A 22,430-nucleotide genomic window follows, 5' to 3' on the forward strand; every position below is an offset into this window, starting at 1 on the left:
CTGAGCAGTGCCAATCTGGTAATGGTGTTGCTGATCGAAATCGTTCCACTTTAATTCTAGCTTTGTGAATGTTCATGTGTAGGTTAATATCCATCAAAATCATTGTGTTTTATTATTCAGGCTATTTTTTTTAAAGTCGTCCATTTTTATTGCCAGCAGTTTATTATTGTTTGAGTGATGGACAAGAAATTAGAGTGTGAGGATAGATTGCTCATTTGAGTAACTGAAGCCATTTTATATTGGATTCTTTCACAAGTACTGAGAAATGGCTTAAAGATTAAAGGAAATTAAGAAGTGACATGGACACAATGAGAGAAGCAGTAATAGTGACAAGTGCATTGCAGTAGGAAACCGATATTTTTCTCAATTTACAAATTTTGGTGAAAAATTAAATCAGAATACCTCCTCATCAAAGTATTATGTGCAGTATAAATGGAAGTCATCAATACAGCATTGTAGAGAGAGTCTGTATGCAGTACAGTGCAGTGTACTTGGTAACATGTTTTGTACAGAGCATGCAGTTTATCTAACCACTTACAGCACAGAATAGGCCAGTTCGGCCCTACTAGTCCATGCCGTAACAAATCCCCACCCTCCTAGTCCCACTGACCAGCACCCGGTCCATACCCCTCCAGTCCTCTCCTCTCCATGTAACTATCCAGTCTTTCCTTAAATATAACCAATGATCCTGCCTCAAACACATCTGCCGGAAGCTCATTCCACATCCCCACCACCTTTGCGTAAAGAAATTTCCCCTCATGTTCCCCTCATGTTCCCCTTATAATTTTCCCGCATGAAGCAATGAATGTTGCTCCATGTGTTTCACACAGCAAAGTAAAATGTAGTAGTGTGCACAGTTATAATGCAGAGCTCTCTATATAATATAAATTATGTTAATGAGACTTATATAGATTGATGTGTGCAGTTCCATACAAGGTATGCGTTAATATGCCATAAATGAAATTTAGTGTATTATCGGGGGATGATGCAGCGTTTGCGATTTACTGTAGAAATTCAAAAATCTGGATTGCTCGGCAGTTGGGTCGATCCAGCTTTTCCGATTCTCCCGAATATCGGATGGTACTTTTTAAATTTAAGAAGGATTAAAGCTGTACTGTTTGTGGATGGAACTTCCACTGCATCTGCGGCACTGTTTGGCCCTTCTTTTGCTTGCTTTAAATATTTTTGTATATTACCTTGTTCGCGGCTTTGTAATTTCTTTGTGGGCGGAGCGGTTAGCGCAATGCCTTTACAGCGCCAGCGATCGGGACCGGACGGGGGTTTGAATCCCGTGCTGTCTGGAAGGAGTTTGTACGTTCTCCCCGTGGCTGTATTGGTTTTCTCCGGGGTCTCTGGTTTCATCCCTCTGTTCGAAACGTACCGGGGGTGTAGATTAAAAGGGTGCAATTGGGCGGCCTATTACCCTGCTCTAAGTCTAAACTTAAATTTTAAACAAAATTATTCTGCACCATGTGTGCAGGCGTGATGTCTTGAAGACTGAAACTCAGGTTCTGTTCCACAAATTTAATAGCTATTTCCCTGGACCCTTTCTTCAGTAGCTTTTTTTTTATATCGTAAATTTTAAACTTTCCGATGTCATATGTTCCCATTATAACAGTATTGCTGACATCATGTTCTAGTTTCTTAATTATTTCAAGTTTGTCACTCGATTTCAATGTGTCCTCTTTCCTCTTCACAGTGAAGTTTATCTGCTTTAGGATCCTTTATCATAGGTTTGTAGATTTTTCTTTCTTTGGCTTGGCTTCGCGGACGAAGATTTATGGAGGGGGTAAAAAGTCCACGTCAGCTGCAGGCTCGTTTGTGGCTGACAAGTCCGATGCGGGACAGGCAGACACGATTGCAGCGGTTGCAGGGGAAAATTGGTTGGTTGGGGTTGGGTGTTGGGTAGATACGTATGCCATATATGGTTGCCACTGTGCATCTGTGGTGCTTACACATGCGCGCAAAAGCCCGCTAAATTTTAAGAGTTTGAAAGTTTTCAAAGTCCAGTTTCTCAGGTGGTCCGGATTTCTGGCATGTGGATTTTTTGGACTTCTACTGTAATTCATTATCTGTAATTTAATCCAAAGCAGTACTTTAGTCTATGCCCTTTGCTGAGATATATGTGGTTCACTGCACACTGTAATGTACTGCAGAGTTTGCAATATAATGCGATGTTTGTGTATAATGCATATGCAGTAATTATAGAGTGCATGCAGCATGTTGCAATGTTTGCACAATAGCAACGTCATACTTGCTGAATGAAAACTTAACAGATGGCGTATGAAGTTTTTCCATCACAGTCCCTGAGAGAGTCCTTTGCCAGTGGCAGGACAACACTCCCTGGAGGTACACTGACATATGGATGGAAGGAAGTGGTCTGTGATAGTAGATGATGTTTATCAATAACGTGCACCAATGTACGGTCGACAGGGCTGCCTGGCTCTGGAGATCATCGCTGCTTTGGTCTCAGCGTGGACTAAAGAGGTGAATTCCAGAGTTTCAGTGCGAATGCCTGCTCTTGTTGTCGGAACAACATTTGACCAAACGTGACATCAAGAGGCCTTATAAAAGTGCTCGCTTCGGCAGCACATATACTAAAATTGGAACGATACAGAGAAGATTAGCATGGCCCCTGCGCAAGAGGCCTTATAAAACAGAAGTCAGTAGACATCAAGGGCAAAACACACCAGTAATCCTTCTCAAAAAAGGAAGATGGTTATTGGAGGTCACATCTCAACCCCAAGAGCTCATTCCTCAGACCAATGTCCCAGGTCAGCTTCTTAATGAGCTTCCTTCCATTCCAAGGAGGTGATTGTTGTCTTCGGGAAGGAAAAACCAGAGGTGTACGATCCAGTGATCACTGGGGGATCAGAGGTGGAGAAAATGAGCAAATTTTAAGTGTGAGAGTTGCTATCTCGGAGGATCTTTCCTGGAACCAGCACACAAATGGCATTGTGAAGAAAGCACATTAGTGCCACTACTTCCTCTAACTTCGTGTAATACATGTGTGCCCTGTAAACAAGTGACTCCAGCATGGTAAAAACACACAAAAATGCTGGAGGAACTCAGCCGGTGTTGCATCGTCCATAGGAGATAAAGATAATATATAGCTTAACATATAACAATTACAGTACTGTAACAGGTCAGTTTGGCCCTTCTAGTCAACGCTGAGCACCTTCTCCCACCGAGTCCCATTGACCTGCCCCCAACCCATAACCTTCCATGCCTCACAACAATATACCTATCCAACTTTTCCTTAAATATTAAAATCGAGCCTGCACCTACCACTTCGGCAGGAAGCTCATTCCACACTCCCACCACTCTCTGAGTGAAGGAATTCCCCTTCATCTTTCCCCTAAACTTTTCCCCCTTCAATCTCAATCCATGTCCTCTTGTTTGAATCTCCCCCACTCTCAATGGAAAAAAAAAGCCTGTCCACATTTACTCTTTCTGTCCCCCTCATAATTTTAAATACCTCTATCAAATCACTCTTCAATCATCTACACTCCAGGGAATAAAGTCCTAACCTATTTAACCTTCAGCTGTAATTGAAACCCAGGTAACATTCTTGTAAATCTTCTCTGCACTCTCTCTATTTTGTTGATATCCTTCCTATAATTCGGTGACCAAAACTGCAGACAAATTTTCAAATTTGGCCTCACCAATGCCTTGCACAACATGACACCCTAACTCCTATACTCAATACACTGATTTATAAAAGCCAACACACCAAAAGCTTTCTTCACCACCGGTTCTACATGTGACTCTCCTTTCAGGCAATTATGTACCAGAATTCCTAAATCCCTTTGTTCTACTGCACTCCTCATTTGTCTACCATTTAACGTGTATGCTGATTAGTCCTACAAAAATGTCGCACTTATCAGTATTCAACTCCATCTGCCATCTTTCAGCCCATTTTTCTAACTGGCCTATATCCCACTGCAAGCTTAAATAACCTTTACTGTCGACAACACCACCAGTCTTCATATCATTTGCATACTTACTAATCCAATTTACCACCTATCATCCAGATCACCCAGTTCTGATCACTGAGGCACTCGATTAGTTTCCAATTTGACAAACAATTTTCCACCACTACTCTCTGGCATTTCCGATCTGAATATTGTTGAATCCACTTCACTACTTCAATATTAATACCTAATGATTGAACCTTCCAAACTAACCTCTTCCGCGGAACCTTGTCAAAGGCATTACTAAAGTCCATATAGACAACATCCTCAGCCTTCCCCTTGTCAACTTTCTTAGTAACCTCCTCGAAAAACTATAAAATTTGTTAAACGTGATATATTGCCGACGTTTCAGGCCTGGGCCCTTTTTCAAAGAATAAACAAAGAAAAGAATGCTCAGAATACAGACAGTGCTGCTAGGGAGGTTTTCATTGGATATGATCAGAGGAGAGGTGAGAATTGATCTTTGGCTCTGTGAAAGGAGACAGGGAAAAGGGGGAGAGAGAGAGAGAGAGCTGGGGGTAAGGCAATGGGGGAAGAGGATGGGGTGTTTAACGAAAGCCAGAGAGAAGTCGATGTTAATGCCATCTGGCTGGAGGGGGGCTGGACAGAAGATGAGGTGTTGTTACACCAATTTGTGGCTGGTTTCAGACCGGCAGTGCCTGATAACATGGACAGACATATCAGCAAGGGAACGGGATGAAGAATTGAAATGGGTGGCCACTGGGAGATCCACGCTATTGCCGTGGACAGAGCCGAGGTGCTGAACAAAGTCATCTTCCAGTCTCTCCAGTGTAGTGGAGACCACACCGAGAGCACCAGATGCAGTAGATGACCCCTGGAATGTGAAGGTGAATTCGTCCTGGATGATGTTGCGTTCCTCGAGAGTTTCTGGGACTCCATTTATGTGGGCAAGCACGGAGTATTCCAATACACTCCAGCATGGTACATTGCAAAATCAATGCCCCTGGCAAAATAATCTTTATGTAGACACTCGCATACCACCTTAAGTAATCCCTTATTAAGTACTCCGCTCCATCCTCAACATTCATTGGAGCACTTTCATCCCTAACGTCGAAGTACTCGAGATGGCAGAGGTCGACAGCATCGAGTCCACACTACTGAAGATCCAGCTGCGCTGGGTGGGTCACGTCTCCAGAATGGAGGACCATCGCCTTCCCAAGATCGTGTTATATGGCAAGCTCTCCACTGGCCACCGTGAAAGAGGTGCACCAAAGAAAAGGTACAAGGACTGCCTAAAGAAATCTCTTGGTGCCTGCCACATTGACCACCGCCAGTGGGCTGATATCGCCTCAAACCGTGCATCTCGGCGCCTCACAGTTCGGCGGGCAGCAACCTCCTTTGAAGAAGACCGCAGAGCCCACCTCACTGACAAAAGCTAAAGGAGGAAAAACCCAACACCCAACCCCAACCAACCAATTTTCCCCTGCAACCGCTGCAACCGTGTCTGCCTGGCCCGCATCGGACTTGTCAGCCACAAACGAGCCTGCAGCTGACGTGGACATTTACCCCCCCCATAAATCTTCGTCCGCGAAGCTAAGCCAAAGAAGATTAAGTACAGAGCACCTATGGAATAGGGATTTCTGAAGATGTCATGTGAGTGGAAAAAAAAAAGTTTGAAAACCACTGCTGCAGATGATAATCCAACACCATCCAGGACGAATTCACCTTCACATTCCACTTGTGCATCTGCAGGGGTCATCTACAGCATCTGGTGGTCTCCACTACATTGGAGAGTCTGGGCGCAGACTGGGAGATGACTTTGTTCAGCACCTCGGCTCTGTCCGTGGCCATAGCGTGGATCTCCCGGTGGCCACCCATTTAAATTCCTCATCCCGTTCCCTTGCTGACATGTCTGTCCATGGTCTCAGGCATTGCCAGTCTGAGACCAGCCACAAATTGAAGGAAAAACACCTCATCTTCTCTCTAGCCAGAGGGAGGGAAAGGTTTAAATTTAGACATACAGCAAGATAACGGGCCCTTCCAGCCCATGAGCCCGTGCCGCCCAATTACAAACTCATTACAGACAGCACGGGATTCGAACCTGTGTTGCTGGTGATGTAGCAACATTACGCTAAACTGCACCACCCGTCTCATTGAATTACCAACCAAGGCTGGTTAGGTTTGGATAGTGACACCTAGCCGAGAATCTGTATTAGCAGGGGACGATGCCAGTAATACTTCTGATTGAAGAGATGGCACACTGTTAAATGTAATAACCATCAGACACCAAGCCAGCTTGTGAATCGATTAAGCTATGTTCATGCAATCTTTGTTTTCAACACATGATTATGTTGCTCCTGTTAACTGATCTGTTTCTAATCTTATCATGTTTGCTGCTTGTGTTGCAGGGCCAGCTTCGAGAAATAGCGCGCCTGCTTGGATTTCATCTGACCTGCAGCCACCGGTTTCGCAAAGCGGCAGCATTGGCTTGTTCTTGGGAGACGCTGCCGTGCCGCCCCGCCGCCCCACTCCGGAGGACAAATCAGCTCCAAACTTTCCGAGGACTTGGCTTAGAGGCAGGCTCTATCTTTCTGTAGCTGTCATGGACCTGAACTGCCTGACGAGTTGCCTGGTGCTGGCAGCAAGTGCTCTCTACATCAGCGCCCTTAATCAGCTCCCCGGCAGGGAAGATGATCTGATTCCGCGGATTGTCTTCACTCACAGTGAGTGTGCTTGCTTACTTCAGTAAATAAGTTGATAAGTATTTCTTGATTCATCAGTGGGAAACTTTTTAATATGCACGCATGTATGAAGAGAGGAACAGAGGCCAACTGTAACTGTTTCAGCCTCTGATCCTCCTCCCATTCATACATACATTTGCAACCATTCCTCGTATAACACTAGGACTGCAATGAATGAGAATGGAAAGATTGAGTAGGTGTTTACTTCTCTCTCCAACAGTGTGTGCCAATATGAGCACCTCGACGGATACTGCTCTGAAAAAAATGAGCATGAGGTTAAACTCAAAACAGAAATTGTGGAAATACTTGGCAAATCAAGTAGCATTTAGAAAGAGAACCTTTTTCCACTCAGCGTCATTCTGTCGTGTTATCAATTGTCCTGACTCTTGGATGCTATTTTTGGCTGACATTACTGTTACAAAAGATTGTGAATTAGTAGAGGTATTTAATCCTCCATTTGATTTATTGGAATCTTGCACTCATGTTAGCGAGACTGGGTTTTTAAATCTACTTTTAGCATTGAACAGTACAGGAGCAGGCTCTTGAACACACTTTTCTGTACTGAGTATGATGCCCAATTTAAACTAAAACATAGGTGCTTACTTAGGTAGACCCCAACTTACAATCAGGCTCCATTCCCAGGTTCGCCACGTGAATTGTAATTATCGTAAGTTGAAACAATACTGCATTCTCCCGGTCTTTTTTTTTTCCAAATTTAAATTTAATTTAAATGCTGAAAATTTTTATTACAACACAATTTAAACTAAAAAAAACATTACTGCAATGCACACTACTGTTTTTTATTTAAGTTTTATTTAGACGCAATTTATTATAACACAATTTGACACAACGCGAATTTGAAGCGACATAATGTGACTGACGTGACAGGACTTTGACACGATGCAAATTTTACACAATGGCTGGTTTGCTGTACAGTACAGTGGACTTGTGACTACTAGGGTATGCTGAACATGACTTTTGCGCTTATTGCAAGTGCAGGGAAGCATCGTAACATGAAACAGAAACTACTGGATGGTGATTATTGTAACTTTGCAAGCTGAGACATTGCACGTCGGGGTCTATCTGTACATGATATCAATACCCTTCTTCTCTCTTCTTCTTCTTTGGCTTGGCTTCGCGGACGAAGATTTATGGAGGGGGTAAAAAGTCCACGTCAGCTGCAGGCTCGTTTGTGGCTGACAAGTCCGATGCGGGCCAGGCAGACACGATTGCAGCGGTTGCAGGGGAAAATTGGTTGGTTGGGGTTGGGTGTTGTCTTTTGTCAGTGAGGTGGGCTCTGCGGTCTTCTTCAAAGGAGGTTGCTGCCCGCCGAACTGTGAGGTGCCAAGATGCACGGTTTGAGGCGATATCAGCCCACTGGCGGTGGTCAATGTGGCAGGCACCAAGAGATTTCTTTAGGCAGTCCTTGTGCCTCTTCTTTGGTGCACCTCTGTCACGGTGGCCAGTGGGGAGCTCGCCATATAACACGATCTTGGGAAGGCGATGGTCCTCCATTCTGGAGACGTGACCTACCCAGCGCAGCTGGATCTTCAGCAGCGTGGACTCGATGCTGTCGACCTCTGCCATCTCGAGTACTTCGACGTTAGGGATGTAAGCGCTCCAATGGATGTTGAGGATGGAGCGGAGACAACGCTGGTGGAAGCGTTCTAGGAGCCGTAGGTGGTGCCGGTAGAGGACCCATGATTCGGAGCCGAACAGGAGTGTGGGTATGACAACGGCTCTGTATACGCTTATCTTTGTGAGGTTTTTCAGTTGGTTGTTTTTCTAGACTCTTTTGTGTAGTCTTCCAAAGGCGCTATTTGCCTTGGCGAGTCTGTTGTCTATCTCATTGTCGATCCTTGCATCTGATATCAATACCCACATCCTCCACATATTCACATATCTATCCAGACACTACTCTCAGATCTCCTTCTCCCACTGCTCCTACCAGCCCATTCCAGGCACCTACCACTCTCTGTATGAAATAAAAAAATTTGCCTTGCGCATGTCCTTCAAACTCTCTTTCTTTCTCTCCTCCCCACACTTCCCCCTCGCCTTAAACTCATGTCCCATAGTATGTTCCATTTTTACCCTGGGATGAACATTCTAAATGTCTCCCATATCAGTGCCTCTCGAAATTTTATAAACTTCTATCAGGTATCTCCTCAGCCCCCAAAGCTGTGGCGAAAAACAACAGCAGTTTGTCCAACCTCTCCTTATCACTCATGCTGTCCAATATCCTGGTAAATCTCTGCTGTCCTCTTTCCTAAGCCTCCACATCCTTTCCATAATGGGCGACCACAATATTTCCAAGTGTGGCCTATCCAAAGTTTTTGTATAGCTGCAACATGACTGCCTTGTCTTCTACTCAATGTCTCACCTCATGAAGGCAAGCGGACCATACGCCTTCCTTATTGCCCGAGTTACTTGTGTGACCAAGTTCAAGAAGTCGTGGACCTGGACCTTGAGATCCCTCAATATGTTTAAGAGTCCACTCATTAATTGTATTGGTCCCCTGACCTTTGAACTTCCAAGGTGTAACACTTCACACGTGTCTGAATTAAACCCCAAAATGTTTAAATGTATGTTGCACATTTCCTATTCCTTTTAACATATCCATTTCATGTCCCTTTTTTTGTACATTGCAGTGTGAAGTCTTCTTATAGTCTTCTCACTTTTGTGATGTTGGAAGTGTGGCAGTAAACATAGAACAGGGCAGTACAAGAGTAGGGCTCTCAATCCATGTTGTCCATGCCGATCAGGATATCAAATCAATCTCATCTGTCTGCTCATGACCTATATCCTTTTATTCCCTGCATGTTCATGTGCCCATTTAAATATCTCTTAAACATCCCTATCACCACTCACCATAAACCCAACAGTGCATTCCAGGAACCCATCATTCTTTGTTGCCAATGCATCTCCTCTGAATCTTTGATCTTCCCGCACTCTTCTTAGAACTGTGGCTTCTGGTATGAGACATTTCTTTTCTGAGAGAAAGACTGCCTCTCATAATTTTATAAGCTTCCATCATGTCTCTCTTCAGGCTTCTACACTCCACCGTTTACCCAACCTCTCATTATAGCTAATACAGGTACACAATCATTTATTCATACATCTAAAATCCAGAAAGCTTCAAAAACCCGGCATTTTTTTCCCTGGTCCTGATACAGCGGAGGGAGAGAGAGAGAGAGAGAGAGAGAGAGAGAGAGAGAGAGAGAGAGAGAGAGAGAGAGCAGTGCGACAAGGTTGGGTGGGAGGGGGAGAGAGACGGCAGTGCAACTTGGGTGGGCGGGGGGAGAAGAGAGAGATGGCAACATGACTCGGGTGGGCGGGGGGAGAGAGAGAGAGATGGCAGGGGGGAGATAACCCAGTGTGACTGGAAGGGGGTGGATACGGCAGCTCAATTCAAGTGGGCTTAAATCTGGAGCAGCTGGCTTTTGGTCTGATATCCGGAAAAATCTGAAATTCGGAGCACACTGCCCCCCCAAGGGTTTCAGATAAAGGATTGTGTACCTGTGCACTCTAATTCAGGCAACCTTCTGGTGAAATGGAGTTAATGGTAGTGGAGTGAACCTCTTCTGCATCCTTTCCAAATCCTCCACATCCTTCATGATCAGAATTACACACTATACTGGCTAAACCAAAGCTCCATACATTGCAACATGACTACTTGGTTTTTTATGCTCAGTGCCACATACCGTAATGTCAAGCAGGCAATTAGGATGGAACAGTTGGGGTAGCAGTTAGTGCAACGCCTTTACAGCGCCAGCGATCGGGACTGTACCTGGGTTCGAATCCTGTGCCTCCTGTATAGAGTTTGTATGTTCTTCCCAGGTCTATGTGGGTTTTCTCTGGGGACTCCAGTTCCATTCCACCTTTCAAATAAAAATGTATTGCACAGACTCGTAGGGCGAATTGGCCTGTTACAGTGCTGTATGTCTAAATTTTTTTTTAATATTTTTTTTTCTTTCTTTGGCTTGGCTTCGTGGATGAAGATTTATGAAGGGGTAATGTCTACGTCAGCTGCAGGCTCGTTTGTGGCTGACAAGTCTGATGCGGGACAGGCAGACACGGTTGCAGCGGTTGCAAGGGAAAATTGGTTGGTTGGGTTTGGGTGTTGGGTTTTTCCTCCTTTGTCTTTTGTCAGTGAGGTGGGCTCTGCGGTCTTCTTCAAAGGAGGTTGCTGCCCGCCGAACTGTGAGGCGCCAAGATGCATGGTTTGAGGCGATATCAGCCCAGTGGCGGTGGTCAATGTGGCAGGCACCAAGAGATTTCTTTAGGCAGTTCTTGTACCTCTTCTTTGGTGCACCTCTGTCATGGTGGCCAGTGGAGAGCTCGCCATATAACACGATCTTGGGAAGGCGATGGTCCTCCATTCTGGAGACGTGACCTTTTGTTTCCACTTTGTGGGAGCAATAGACTTTCTTTACAGATAGTTCTGTAGATCAAGGTTCCAAAGGGGACCTGCCATTTGCTGTAGATTTTTCTCATATATTTGCCCACTTAAATTGCAGCTTCTCACACTTTATCTAACTAAACTCCATCTGCCATTTTTCTACCCAACTCTCCAGCTGACTTTTATTCTGCTTTCTGTAACCAATTTATGCGTCATCTGCAAACTTATTACTCAGCCCATGTGCATTTCTGCCCAAATCATTTACATAGATTGCAAACAAAAGAGGACCCAGCACTGATCCCTTGGAATAACTTTTGTTGCTGACCTTGGAACAGTGAAGCACCCTTCCTCCACCACCCACCTCCCTCTCCCCTCTTAAGGGCTTAGACAATATTGAATCCAACTCAATGTTGGTCACATGTGTCTTAATCTATCAGATTAAACTACTTCATCAAATATCTTACTGAGGGCTACGTAGGCCACATCCACTGCCATATCCTCCTCAAACATCAGCTCTTCATAACTCGATTCGTTGATAAAACATGACCTGACCCGCACAAAGCATTGCTAACTATTCCTAATATACCCAAGCTTTTCCAAATGTGAGTGAATCCTATCCCTATGAATCCCCATTATCCTTCCTGTGGAACAGCCTTAACTATACCCCAGTCCTCAGTAGCTAGCGGGGTATAAAGATCTCTATCAAGGCCTCAGAATTCTCCCATCTTGCTGATATCCTGGGATAGATCCCATCTGGACCTGGGGTCTTATCCTTCCTAATGTTCTTCAAGAGATCCAGTACTTCCTCTTTTTGATCCCCTTGACCTGCCATTCTGAACGGAGGCCATAGAGCCCCCTGGGAGCCACAACACAGTAAAAGCCTTGTTTTCACCTCACATAACATAATATTTTTATGTAGTCAGTAGGAGAGAAATATAAAAGAAACCAACTAAACAACTGCTTCACAGGGCCATAAACTTTGATCAGAATCCTGAGGGTGCCATAGCTTAATAAAAGGACAAGCATACCCCCACACTGATCTCACTGACTTCCATATGCTTCTTGGTGAATACAAATGAAAAGTGCATATGCAGTACCTTGCCTATTTCCTTTGGCTCCAGGCATGAAACCCTCCTTTGTTCTTGAGTGGTCCTCCCCTCTCCCACCAGAAGCATTCTGCCACATCTAAGCTCTTTGCACTGAGGAGGTTCCAGGCACTATCAGGGAAATTAAAGTCACTCATTACAACAACCTTGTTATGGTTACCTCTTTCCTAAATATGCCTACTTGATTGTTCCTCTACCTCTCTCTGACCATTGTATAATTCTATTATAGTGATTGCACCTTTCTTATTTCTGAGCTCTATCCATATTGTATCAGTGGATGAGTTCTCCAGGATCCTCTCTGAGTGCAGCTGTGACATTCTCCCTGATCAGTAATACAACGTCCCCACCTCTATTAGATCCTTCTCTGTCATGTCTGATACACCAAAACCCTGGAACATTGATCTACCAATCCTGTTCCCCCTATCAAATAAGTCCAATGGTTGCATGCGCTCATTCCGCCTCTAGGGTCAAGGCTCTCCAAACTCCTGCAAACAATTGTGTGATGATTAACCAGGTACTCTCCGTGTGAGATAAATATTTGGCAGGGCACCACAAATACCTCCCTGTTCTGGGCAAGGATTCACGTCCACAGTTTGCGGTCAGTTGTGTACCTGGCCCCAAGAATTCAACTTGAACATCCTAGATGATTGTAACATATGGGTTACATGACAATCATTGTATTTAGTGCAACCAAAAGGATGATCTTTTGTGATGAACAATGTGCTAACTGGATATTTTACTGTTAGAACATGACCATTCCACCTCCATTTCCATGAAAGAGAAATCCTCTTGGAGGCCATAATCAAATTTGTTCCCTGTCTATTTTAGGCACTGTATTCTGGATCATGTTTATGAGAAAATTCACTGAGATTTAGGAATGAGAAAGGATGGGGTTGGACTGAGGCAGTGACGTCATTGGTCTCACCTGCATGCAAAGCATGATGAGTAATTGTAGCTAGCTTCTGTAGGGGAGATAAGAAGGAAATTAATTGTTCTAAGGTACCTGGAACATGGTGAGTGATTGTCAAAGCATGTCTGTGCAAAGGCTTGGCACAGAACAGTCATAGCACAATGGCTGCAGAGCAAATGCAAAAACAGTGATTGTAGATAAAGAGATAGTCAACTTTGGCACACTTTAATACTCAAGACAGAAATCATGTTTCATAGAATTTAGTTGAACAATTTGTTTATGTGTAACATGGAGACTTCTGATAGGACCAAAAAGTGAAACAAACAGTGTTCTTGTGGATACATTACCACTTAACACTAATCCTCCCGTCACGGTTCATAACCTAGTGCAGCAGTTCTGAAAAGGTGAATCATTCTTTTTATGGAAAACATACCACAAGCTGGCAACATTTGAAGAGAGCATACAAGCTGTAACTCAGTCAACACCAGGGCAGCGCGGTTAGTGCAACGCTGTTTACGGCTTCAGCAACCGGGAACTGGGGTTTGAATCCCACACTGTCTGTATGGAATTTGTACGTTCTCCCCGTGTCTATGTGTGTTTTCCCCGGGTGCTCCAGTTTCCTCCCACCCTTCAAACAGAAACGTATAGCGGCGTAGGCCAATTGGGTTTAATTGGGCGGCATGGGCTCATGGGCCAAAAGGGCCTGTTACCATGCTCTGTGTCTAAATATTTAAAAAGAAAATACCTCTGGCGAATAAGTGGCTCCAATCCCACTTCACTCCAAACTTCACTCTGAAGTAAGCCATCAGTTAAATGACATCCACTACTGTGGTTGATATATGGGAAGCATCTGTGCACAGCAAAACTCATGCGTAAAGAGGAGGCACTTCACGCCTTGGCAGATTTAAAGGTGGATAAATATCTGCAAAGGCCTGGCTTTGGACAAGCACATTGATGCCTTTGCTTTCTTAGAAGACAAAGGAAGTTTGGCATGTCTCCCCGTCCCTTGGTGAACCACTGAAAGCATACTTGCTGCATGCTTCACAGGGTGGCACGGGAGCTGCTGTGCTTAAGGTCAGGAGAAGCTGTAGAAGGAAGTGAATGCAGCTCAGAACCTGAGGGAAAACTTTCCTCGCCTCCATGGACTCTATCTACATTTTCCACTGCCTAGAAAAGACAGCCAACACTAGACACACTCCTTTCCCCCCTCATCCCATCAGAGAATAGGTTTAAGAATGTGAAAGACCATTTCCTCCCTGCAGACATCAGTCTCCTGAAGGAACCCCATGAACAACTATCTTGCTGCCCTTGCTTGTTGCTAATTGAATTTCCTTTTCATTATAATCCTATACTTGGTAAATTGCACTTTACACGGTTGTATGAAATGTAAGAGATAATCTGTTGGTCTGTTAACAGAAGAACCTTTCATACTCGGTATTTTCTAACAAATGCATTTAAATTTCAGTCTCCAAGATCGGGTGGAAGTATCCTAGTCAGCGACGGGAGGCAAGGAAAGCGATCTCTCAGGCTCTAGATGTGATATTTTAAGTCTTCACTGAACACAAATTGGTACTAGATGACCGGAGCAGAGCTAACATGGTCTTCTTTGTAAGAAAGGCAGCTCGGAAAAAGTCTTGTAACTCTAGACCTGAGAATAGAGAAGATTCTGGGAAAAGTTCCAAGGGAGAGAAGTAATATTCACTTGAAAAGGCAGGGACTGATCAGAGGCAGCTGTGGGCAGATCCTGCGGAACCACTTTGATTGAATTCTTTGAAAAGGTAACAAAACATGTTGATGAGTGCAGGGTAATTGATGATATGTACCCGGACTTCTGGATGATCCTTGCCATAGGTGCTTTGTGGTTACTGAGGGATTATTAAAGGTGCTGTGTGAGTGCAAAAAAAAAACCATTGACAACCACTGGGTTTAGGGGAAGGGGAAGAGATTTAGAGGTTATATCGGGGTGTCTTCTTCACCCAGAGATTGGTAAATACATGCACTGCCTGAAGGTGCAGTTAAAGATGGGTCACTGACAGCATTTAAGAAGTGTCTAAATGAACATTTACAATAGGTTTGTGCCAAATGATAGTCGCTGGGGTTAATATTGGAAAGGAGGCCTTTGGTCAACATGAACAGTTGGGCCAAATGGCCAGTTTTGTTGCTGTACAATTCTAGTAATGATAAGTGGCTCTCAACCCTATTTTCCACTCACATACCGCCTTGAAAAGTCCCTTATTAACCACAGAGCACCTACGCCATAGGTGTTCTGTGGTTGTAAATGATTACTTAAGTGGAATGTGAGTGGGGCAAAGGAAAGGTTTGAGAACTATTAGATGAGATCATCTGTTTTATTGGTGTTTGACGAGAGATAAACACCAGTTTGTACCCAGGGCCCTGTCTCTTCAAGGTCTTTTTACACCCAGCTCAGAGTACAAATGGCTCACTTTCGTGTCCAGTTTGGTGAGTCTCAGCTCTATTCTGCAGTTTCAGCCTAGGTTTTTATCCCCAAGCTTCTGAGGGTCATTTTGACCCCCTTGAATAGTTTAGAACTGTGGTTTAAAGAAATAGCCAGTCAGATTCCCTTGAAAAAAGAGGAATTCGCTGTTCCTGCACTCGATGGAGAAGGGCTAGTTCTGTTGACTTGGCAATGCAATTTCATGGTGGAAGAGGGTATGGATACAATTATCAGCCCACGCTCTTGAAGAGCATTATCAGTGGGAATCTAAGAAACAATCCCAATCCCGATATAACCTCTAAATCCCCACTCACACTGATGTTTCCAACGTTACAACAATCTGTAAAACCGAGAACTGTTCTGTCTCTCTGACACTCAGTAAGTCAGGCTGCGTTTGTTAAAGGGGAGATAGAGTTATCATTTCAGATCAAAGACAATTCTGAAACATTTAGACATTGAGCACACTAACAGGCCCATAGGCCTGTACCGCCCAGGTACTCCTAACTGACCAACATCCCCCTCTCCCACCGTGGAAAACTCATGCAGATATGGGAAGAATGTACAAACCTTAGAGGCAGTGCCAGATTTGAACCTCAGTTGTTGGCGCTGTCATAGCGTTGCACTAACCGCTACACTAACTATAGTAGAATAAAATTCTGGATGCCAGAAATACGGACAACCCGAGAATCCAGACTTTTTGAAAACTCTCAAATATTTTAAACTTAGGCAACTTTTGCACGTGCCTGGACGCGTGCGTTAGCGCCACAGATGCACAGTGGCATTTTTATTTTTTGTTAAAGCTGCTTGTTTTGATAAATGAAGCATGCTCTATTTATTAATGAATAAAAATTTACCTGTCCATCTCTTCCTTATTCCTTCTTAAATTTGAATTTTAAAAGTACTGCCCGAAAATTCAGAAAACCCCAAAAATCAGGACCGACCCAATCCCTACGCAGTTTGGATTTTTGGACTTCTACTGTATTGTTGCATGTCAGGTTTTTCCATGATTCCATTTCTCATTCCCTGGAAATTTGGAAGGAAAGACGGACTATTATATAATTTTGTGGTTCCAAAGTAAAAAAACTCAGTGATAACTTCCTGGGCCTTTCGGGAAGACTTGTGCCAAAATTCCAAAATTGCATGTGGTCCACCATTCTTGAGAAACAGGTGCATGGATAAACCCAATAACCACAGTCCAGTTAGTTTAACCATGGTCATGAGGAGGTTCACTAGACAATTAACAGGGACAGAATTAGGATATTGCAGACATGAGTAATACATTCCTCTTGGTGCAAATGTATGAGAGGAAAAGCAATGCAAGCATTAGCCAGTGAAAGTGGGTCAGGATGGTATTGGATCCAAAGTTGAGGCATGTAAATTTGCCAGAAAGTATAGCAGACTTGAAAACCAGAAACAGTTTGGCATTCGTCATAAAGTGGTCAAGGAATGGAATAAGAGAACCAAAATAGAATGTGGGAATGGATTTGTCAGGAACAGAAAAGCTTCTGTTTGTTCAAGAGAAAGGTAGTAGAGACAACTGTAGATCCCTTAAAGTTGACAATGGGAGAATTTCTAATGGGGAATAAAGATATGGCACAGCAGTTAAGTCAATATTCATCTTGGACGAGACCACGCTTAACATCCCAGAATGGTTAGGAAAGCAGAAGTTTAATGAAAAGGAGGAAACAATGGAAATTAGTTTTAGCAGGGAATAAAAAGTGCAGAAAGATTTAATGGGACGGAGATCTGAAAATTCCCTAAGCAAAAAAATCTGAAAATTCCCTGAGCAAAAATGGAGGTAGCCATGGAAATAATGGATGCATTGGTTGTCACCTGCTAACATTCTCTAGGTTGTGGAATGGGTCCTGAAAATTTGAGGGTCAGCGTTCAAGGACTCTCACCATCAGGTCGTGCCCTCTTCTAACTGCAACCATCAGGAAGGAGGAACAGGAGCCTGAAGATGAACACCTAACAGTACAAAAACAGTATCTTCCCCTCCGCTGTCGGATTTCTGAACTGGCAACGAACCACAGACAACTGCCTCACTTGTCTCTTATTTTTGCACAAATTTATTTGTTAAATGTCACTTATGGCAATTTTTTCACCTGTCATGCTGCCACAAAACCACACATTTTGTGACACATGTTCATCACAATAAATTATACGTCTACAAGGGAGGGTGGGAAGAAATCAGAGAGCAGCAGAACTGTTCATCCAACAGCAATATTTGAGAAAATGCTGTGTGATGTGCTAACAGGTCACAGAAAATATCAATGAGATTAGACCAGTGGCTCTCAACCTTTTTTTTTCCCCACTCACCATACCACCTTAACTAATCCCTACGCCACAGGAACTCTGAGATTAGTAAGGGATTACCTAAAGTGCTATGTGAGCAGAGGGCAAAAAAGGTTGAGAACCACTGCTCTAGACCCAATTGTTGGAGTTCTGAAACCGTGCACATAACGAGTCAATTAGGTACGAATAAGACAGTGGTTTTTGACCTTTTCCACCCACATACCACCTTAAGCAATCCCTTACTAATCACAGAGCACCTATGACATAGAGATTACTTAAGGTGGTATGTGGGTGGAAGGAAAAAGGTTGAAAACCACTGCCTTATTCGTACCTAATTGACTCGTTATGTGCACGGTTTCATAACCAAAGAAAATAGATCAATGACAATTTTTCTCCAGCAAAAAAGATTACTTATGGTGGCTTGTGAATAGAAAGAAAAAGTTTGATAACCACTTGACTAGGCAAAGTGAACGTGGAGATATGAAAAGGGAAGGTGTTGGTAAAATATGCAAGGGAGAAGGAGTGTATGCGCTGCATTTTGATTTTTCATTTGCCGTTCATAATGTTCCACACAGGAGATCGGTGCAGAGATTGAAAATTGATCAGAAAGAAACCTGTATCATGAAATTCGTTGTTCTGCATCAGCATCACAAGTGAAACATTTGCTATAAATTGCATATTTTTAAAAAATAAATAAATTTGTACCAGAGAAGAGAAAGAGTAACGTTGTGTCTGTGATTTATTGTACGTTCAGAAATCTGATGGCAGAGGGGAAGAGGCTGTTTTTTATCTTTAAGGTTTTGGTCTTGGTTGCGTGTTCCTGATGGTAGCAGTGTGAAGAGGGCATAGTTGGTGAGGGTCCATGAGGGTAGAGGCTAAGTTCTTAAAGCACCGTCTCTTGTAGATGCCCTCCATGGAGTGAAGACGAATGCCCATAATTGTGCTGGCCAAGTTCATAACACACAGCAGTGTATTAGAAGAGTATGAAGATCTGAGTATGCATGCAAAACGTGTTGGCAGATCAAGAAAGTAGTTCAAACAACATGAGGGGTCCTAGGCTTTATTAGAAGTCACACACTGGTCAATTTTAAAAAAATTAGTATACAGCACAGTAACAGGCCATTTTGGCCAATGAACCCGTGCCGCCCAATTAACCTACACTCACCCCCCCCCCCCCCCCATAATGTTTCAATTGGGAGTCTCTGGGGGAAAACCCATGCAGACACAGGGAGAACATACAAACTCCTTACAAACAGCACAGGATTTGAGCCCTGGTCCCGATCGCTAGCACTGTAAAGATGTTGAGCTCACCGCTACGCCAAGAGCAAGGAAGAGACAATGAACTGGTTCACGGACAACTGAAGTATTGTATTCCTTCTGGATGCCACAGTTTAGAGGATGTGGAAAGAGACTTGCCCTGATATTTCTAGGATGGGGAACTTCAGTTATGGGGTTGTTCTTGGAACAGAAATTGATAGAGTCCCTTATGAAGGTTACTGACAGAGAATGTTCCTTTTGGAAACATAGTTCAAGAATTAGGCACATGGAACAAAGGTGATTGGCAAAAGAATCAGAGGTGACATGAGGAAATTGAATACTAGGTAATCAACTATTGCATTCAGAAGGAAGATGGATAAATATCTGAAATGGAAGAGTTGGCAAGGATTTTGGGGTTATGGGATAAGCTGCATTGCTCGTGCATAATGCATGTATGAACATGCTGGGCCAAAGGGCCTCCTTTTGTGCTGTGACCTCGCAGTAACTCCATATGACAAACGATGCCAGAAATATTTACTTGCGCAGCGCAAGTGACTGAGTTATCAAGTGTCAGCCTCGGACTTTGAAAGTTGTGAGTTCACATTGCATGGCAGAAACCTGAGCAAAGACGGACCTTCGCAGAAGGTATGCCGCGCTCCCACGGTTGCTAAATGTTGGAGCAGACATGAGGCACGAGTCTGCCTTTGCAATTGGCCAGCTGAACGTTATGGGAGCAGGTCTCCCAGTGCCCCAACATTCATCCTTCAGCCCTCACCATCAACATCCCTCTTCGTGAGCCAGTGCGTGAATTGGCTGTTCTGTTTGTGACGGGACAACAGTAATTGCGTTTTGAAAAGTACTCTTCGGTGTCAGGTGCGCTGGGACATCTTGAAGTTGTGAGACTTGCTATTTTAAGGCATGTCTGTGATGGTTGTGGACAGGAGAGGAGCTGGGACATCTCGCAGCATGTCTATAAATAAATATCCTATCATCAAGGCTGATGCATCTCACAGCAGCTGTCTCATAATTCGAGTATGAGAAGCCAGCTTGTTAAGTCGGGTCAAACAACGTCACTTTTTCCCCAGATAAAATAGATTTGGCTGTTTTATGTTGGCATTTTCATCAAAAGCCTCCATTTGCGTTATTGGATCACACACGTGTGATGTCTCCATAATGCCGAGTCTGGAATCTTCTCTGTACCCAGGTTGAGGCATCCTGATGATGTTTGAGAGGACTTGGGAATGATCCAGAATGGACAAGTTGTTGTACAGCTGTGCACTGTACTCTCCCTTAAGACAGCTGTCGAAGCTGGTGAGAATTTCCAAAGTGAGATAACATAGAAGGCCTTGTTCAAATGTGTGTTTGTCACCAGTGACCATTTCTGCCTGTGAAACAAAGATCACCATTTTGGGCAGAGAGAGGCTTCAGGGTGCACGCAGCCAAAACGTCCTGCTGCTAAATTCATTTCTGCAGAAAAGGCCGGGACAAAATCTGAAGGGGCTCGAGCCAGGCTGCGGATTGTTGGAGACTGCGGTTAAGGGACTCGCCCAGACTGCTGGAGACGGGCTCGATACAGGCCGAAGGAGTGCTAGGCATCGGAACTGCAATGTCACAGGGTGTTGAGGGCGCTGAAGGCTTCCTGATTGTGTCGGAGGTTGGACCTGGAGCTCAGGTTGCCAGTGGTTTGGCTGCAGGTGCGCTGGAGTCGAATCCACTGGCACTCAACAACTCTGGCCAGCCTCTCATTTCCTTTTCTTTCTCTGACTGTAAGAGGCACCCAGCAATTTCTGTGAAACTGTCTCCCTCTTGACAGACTAAAACAAATTTAGTATAATATTACACCTGCTTTATTATATGACAATAAAGGAATCTTGAATCTTGGAAGAGAAACCGAGTTAATGCTCCAGTGTTTCGTTTCAAAGGCCATTTGGCCGTGTTGTCCTGAATGTTCCCTTGCTCCTCCATCCTTTGCATCAATGTGGCTACAGTCGCGGCAGCTAAACAGAGTCGAAAGAGCGAGACCAGACCTCGTTTGCACGTGGGTTGTTTACTGAAATGTCCCATTTTGCGCCATTAAGGGCCATGGCTAGGTGGCGCCCTCATACTGGAAACGACATCATGATGTAGCCCCGCGCGGATCCGACCCGGCCAGCGGAAAAGACGACCCCGGTGGCGCCATCTTGCTCCGCTGCTGCGGCCGTAGCACGCGGAGCCGGTTTGCCTGCTGTCACTGAGGTGCGCCACCACACTACCTCCAAATGGGAGTGCATTTCCATATTCTTCACCCTTTCTAGTTAAATGTTTCCTGAATATCTCTGGTTCACTTGTCAGCAATGGCTGACAAGTATAGCAATTTCTCACACAGCTACCCCTGCCCTTCCATCTGTGACTGCTTTGATATCTCACCTCTTGCCTCATGTTCCACAGATGCTCTTTAAAATGTGACTTTCAGCAGGTAACGTGTATGCCTGAGAGTGATTGCCTTCTGGAAATACGACCATTATTTGTTCAGACTGCTAATAACGTTTTATCACTAGAAGATGGCAAATTCCACTGCAGTTCATTCTCAGTGAACAAACTGTACCTTGGAACGCCCTGAGGCCTTGGTGTATAATTACCCAAAATGCGGTTGTGTATTTATGCATCAAAACCTCGCATTCCCGTGTTATTTTCTTGATGGCTGTCAGGCAGTCGCTGAGTGCCGCTAACAGCTGTGCAATGGTGCTGATATTAGACAAGATGTCAAGTTAACAAATGTCACCCAGTACTTCTGGTAATTTGCAGTTGAATTGGAAAATGTTGGAAACAATCAGTAGGTCAAACAGCATTTGTGGAAAGAAGGTCTTTTTTAGTTTTGAAAACAAGCGAATATATTCTCCACCTTTACATTCGCTTAACTTACCTTGATGAAGGCTCCGAGGATACGTTCAGGAGGCGGACTCCGATCCACCTAGAGGGGTAGAGTTAGAGGTGGAGCTTCACTTCCTCCATGAAGGTAATGCTGAGGCTGCGAAAGGGGATGGGCTGATGGCGTTGTCCCAGGAGTGGGATTTGAAAAAAAATTTAATAAAGCTCATCACGTTGCGCAGGAGATCCGCCTGAATCCTAAGACTGCTTGAGCAGATCTCCACCAGCCCTCCCGTCGCCATTTCAGGTGTAGGTCACTTTCCCTTCCCGGGGCTTATGCATGGATACCATGGCGACGGGTGGTACAGCCGCACCGCTCGGTCCGGAAGACGGCTCCCGATGCTGCTCAGCAAGAATGCGACACTGAATCCGCCTCATAAGCCTTCTGCATAAAAAGGTGAATTCAACTTTTCGTTGAGCCACCT

General features: G+C 44.3%; 1 protein-coding gene and 1 non-coding gene across 11 annotated transcripts in view; both read left to right on the forward strand.

Annotated features, from left to right (window-relative positions):
* sema4ba (sema domain, immunoglobulin domain (Ig), transmembrane domain (TM) and short cytoplasmic domain, (semaphorin) 4Ba) overlaps positions 1 to 22,430 on the forward strand; it is a 314,544-nt gene that overhangs the window by 212,050 nt on the left and 80,064 nt on the right. For all 10 annotated transcript variants that reach the window (XM_069911428.1, XM_069911429.1, XM_069911430.1 and 7 more), the window contains one exon: positions 6,344 to 6,658. In XM_069911428.1, the coding sequence (XP_069767529.1) occupies positions 6,344 to 6,658 (315 nt within the window). The remainder of the gene's footprint in view (positions 1 to 6,343; positions 6,659 to 22,430) is intronic.
* On the forward strand, positions 2,574 to 2,678 carry LOC138750059 (U6 spliceosomal RNA). Its single transcript, XR_011349049.1, has one exon. It is a non-coding gene; the product is annotated as a U6 spliceosomal RNA (small nuclear RNA).

This window comes from Narcine bancroftii, chromosome 14 (assembly GCF_036971445.1).
Source record: "Narcine bancroftii isolate sNarBan1 chromosome 14, sNarBan1.hap1, whole genome shotgun sequence".
NCBI lineage: Eukaryota > Metazoa > Chordata > Chondrichthyes > Torpediniformes > Narcinidae > Narcine > Narcine bancroftii.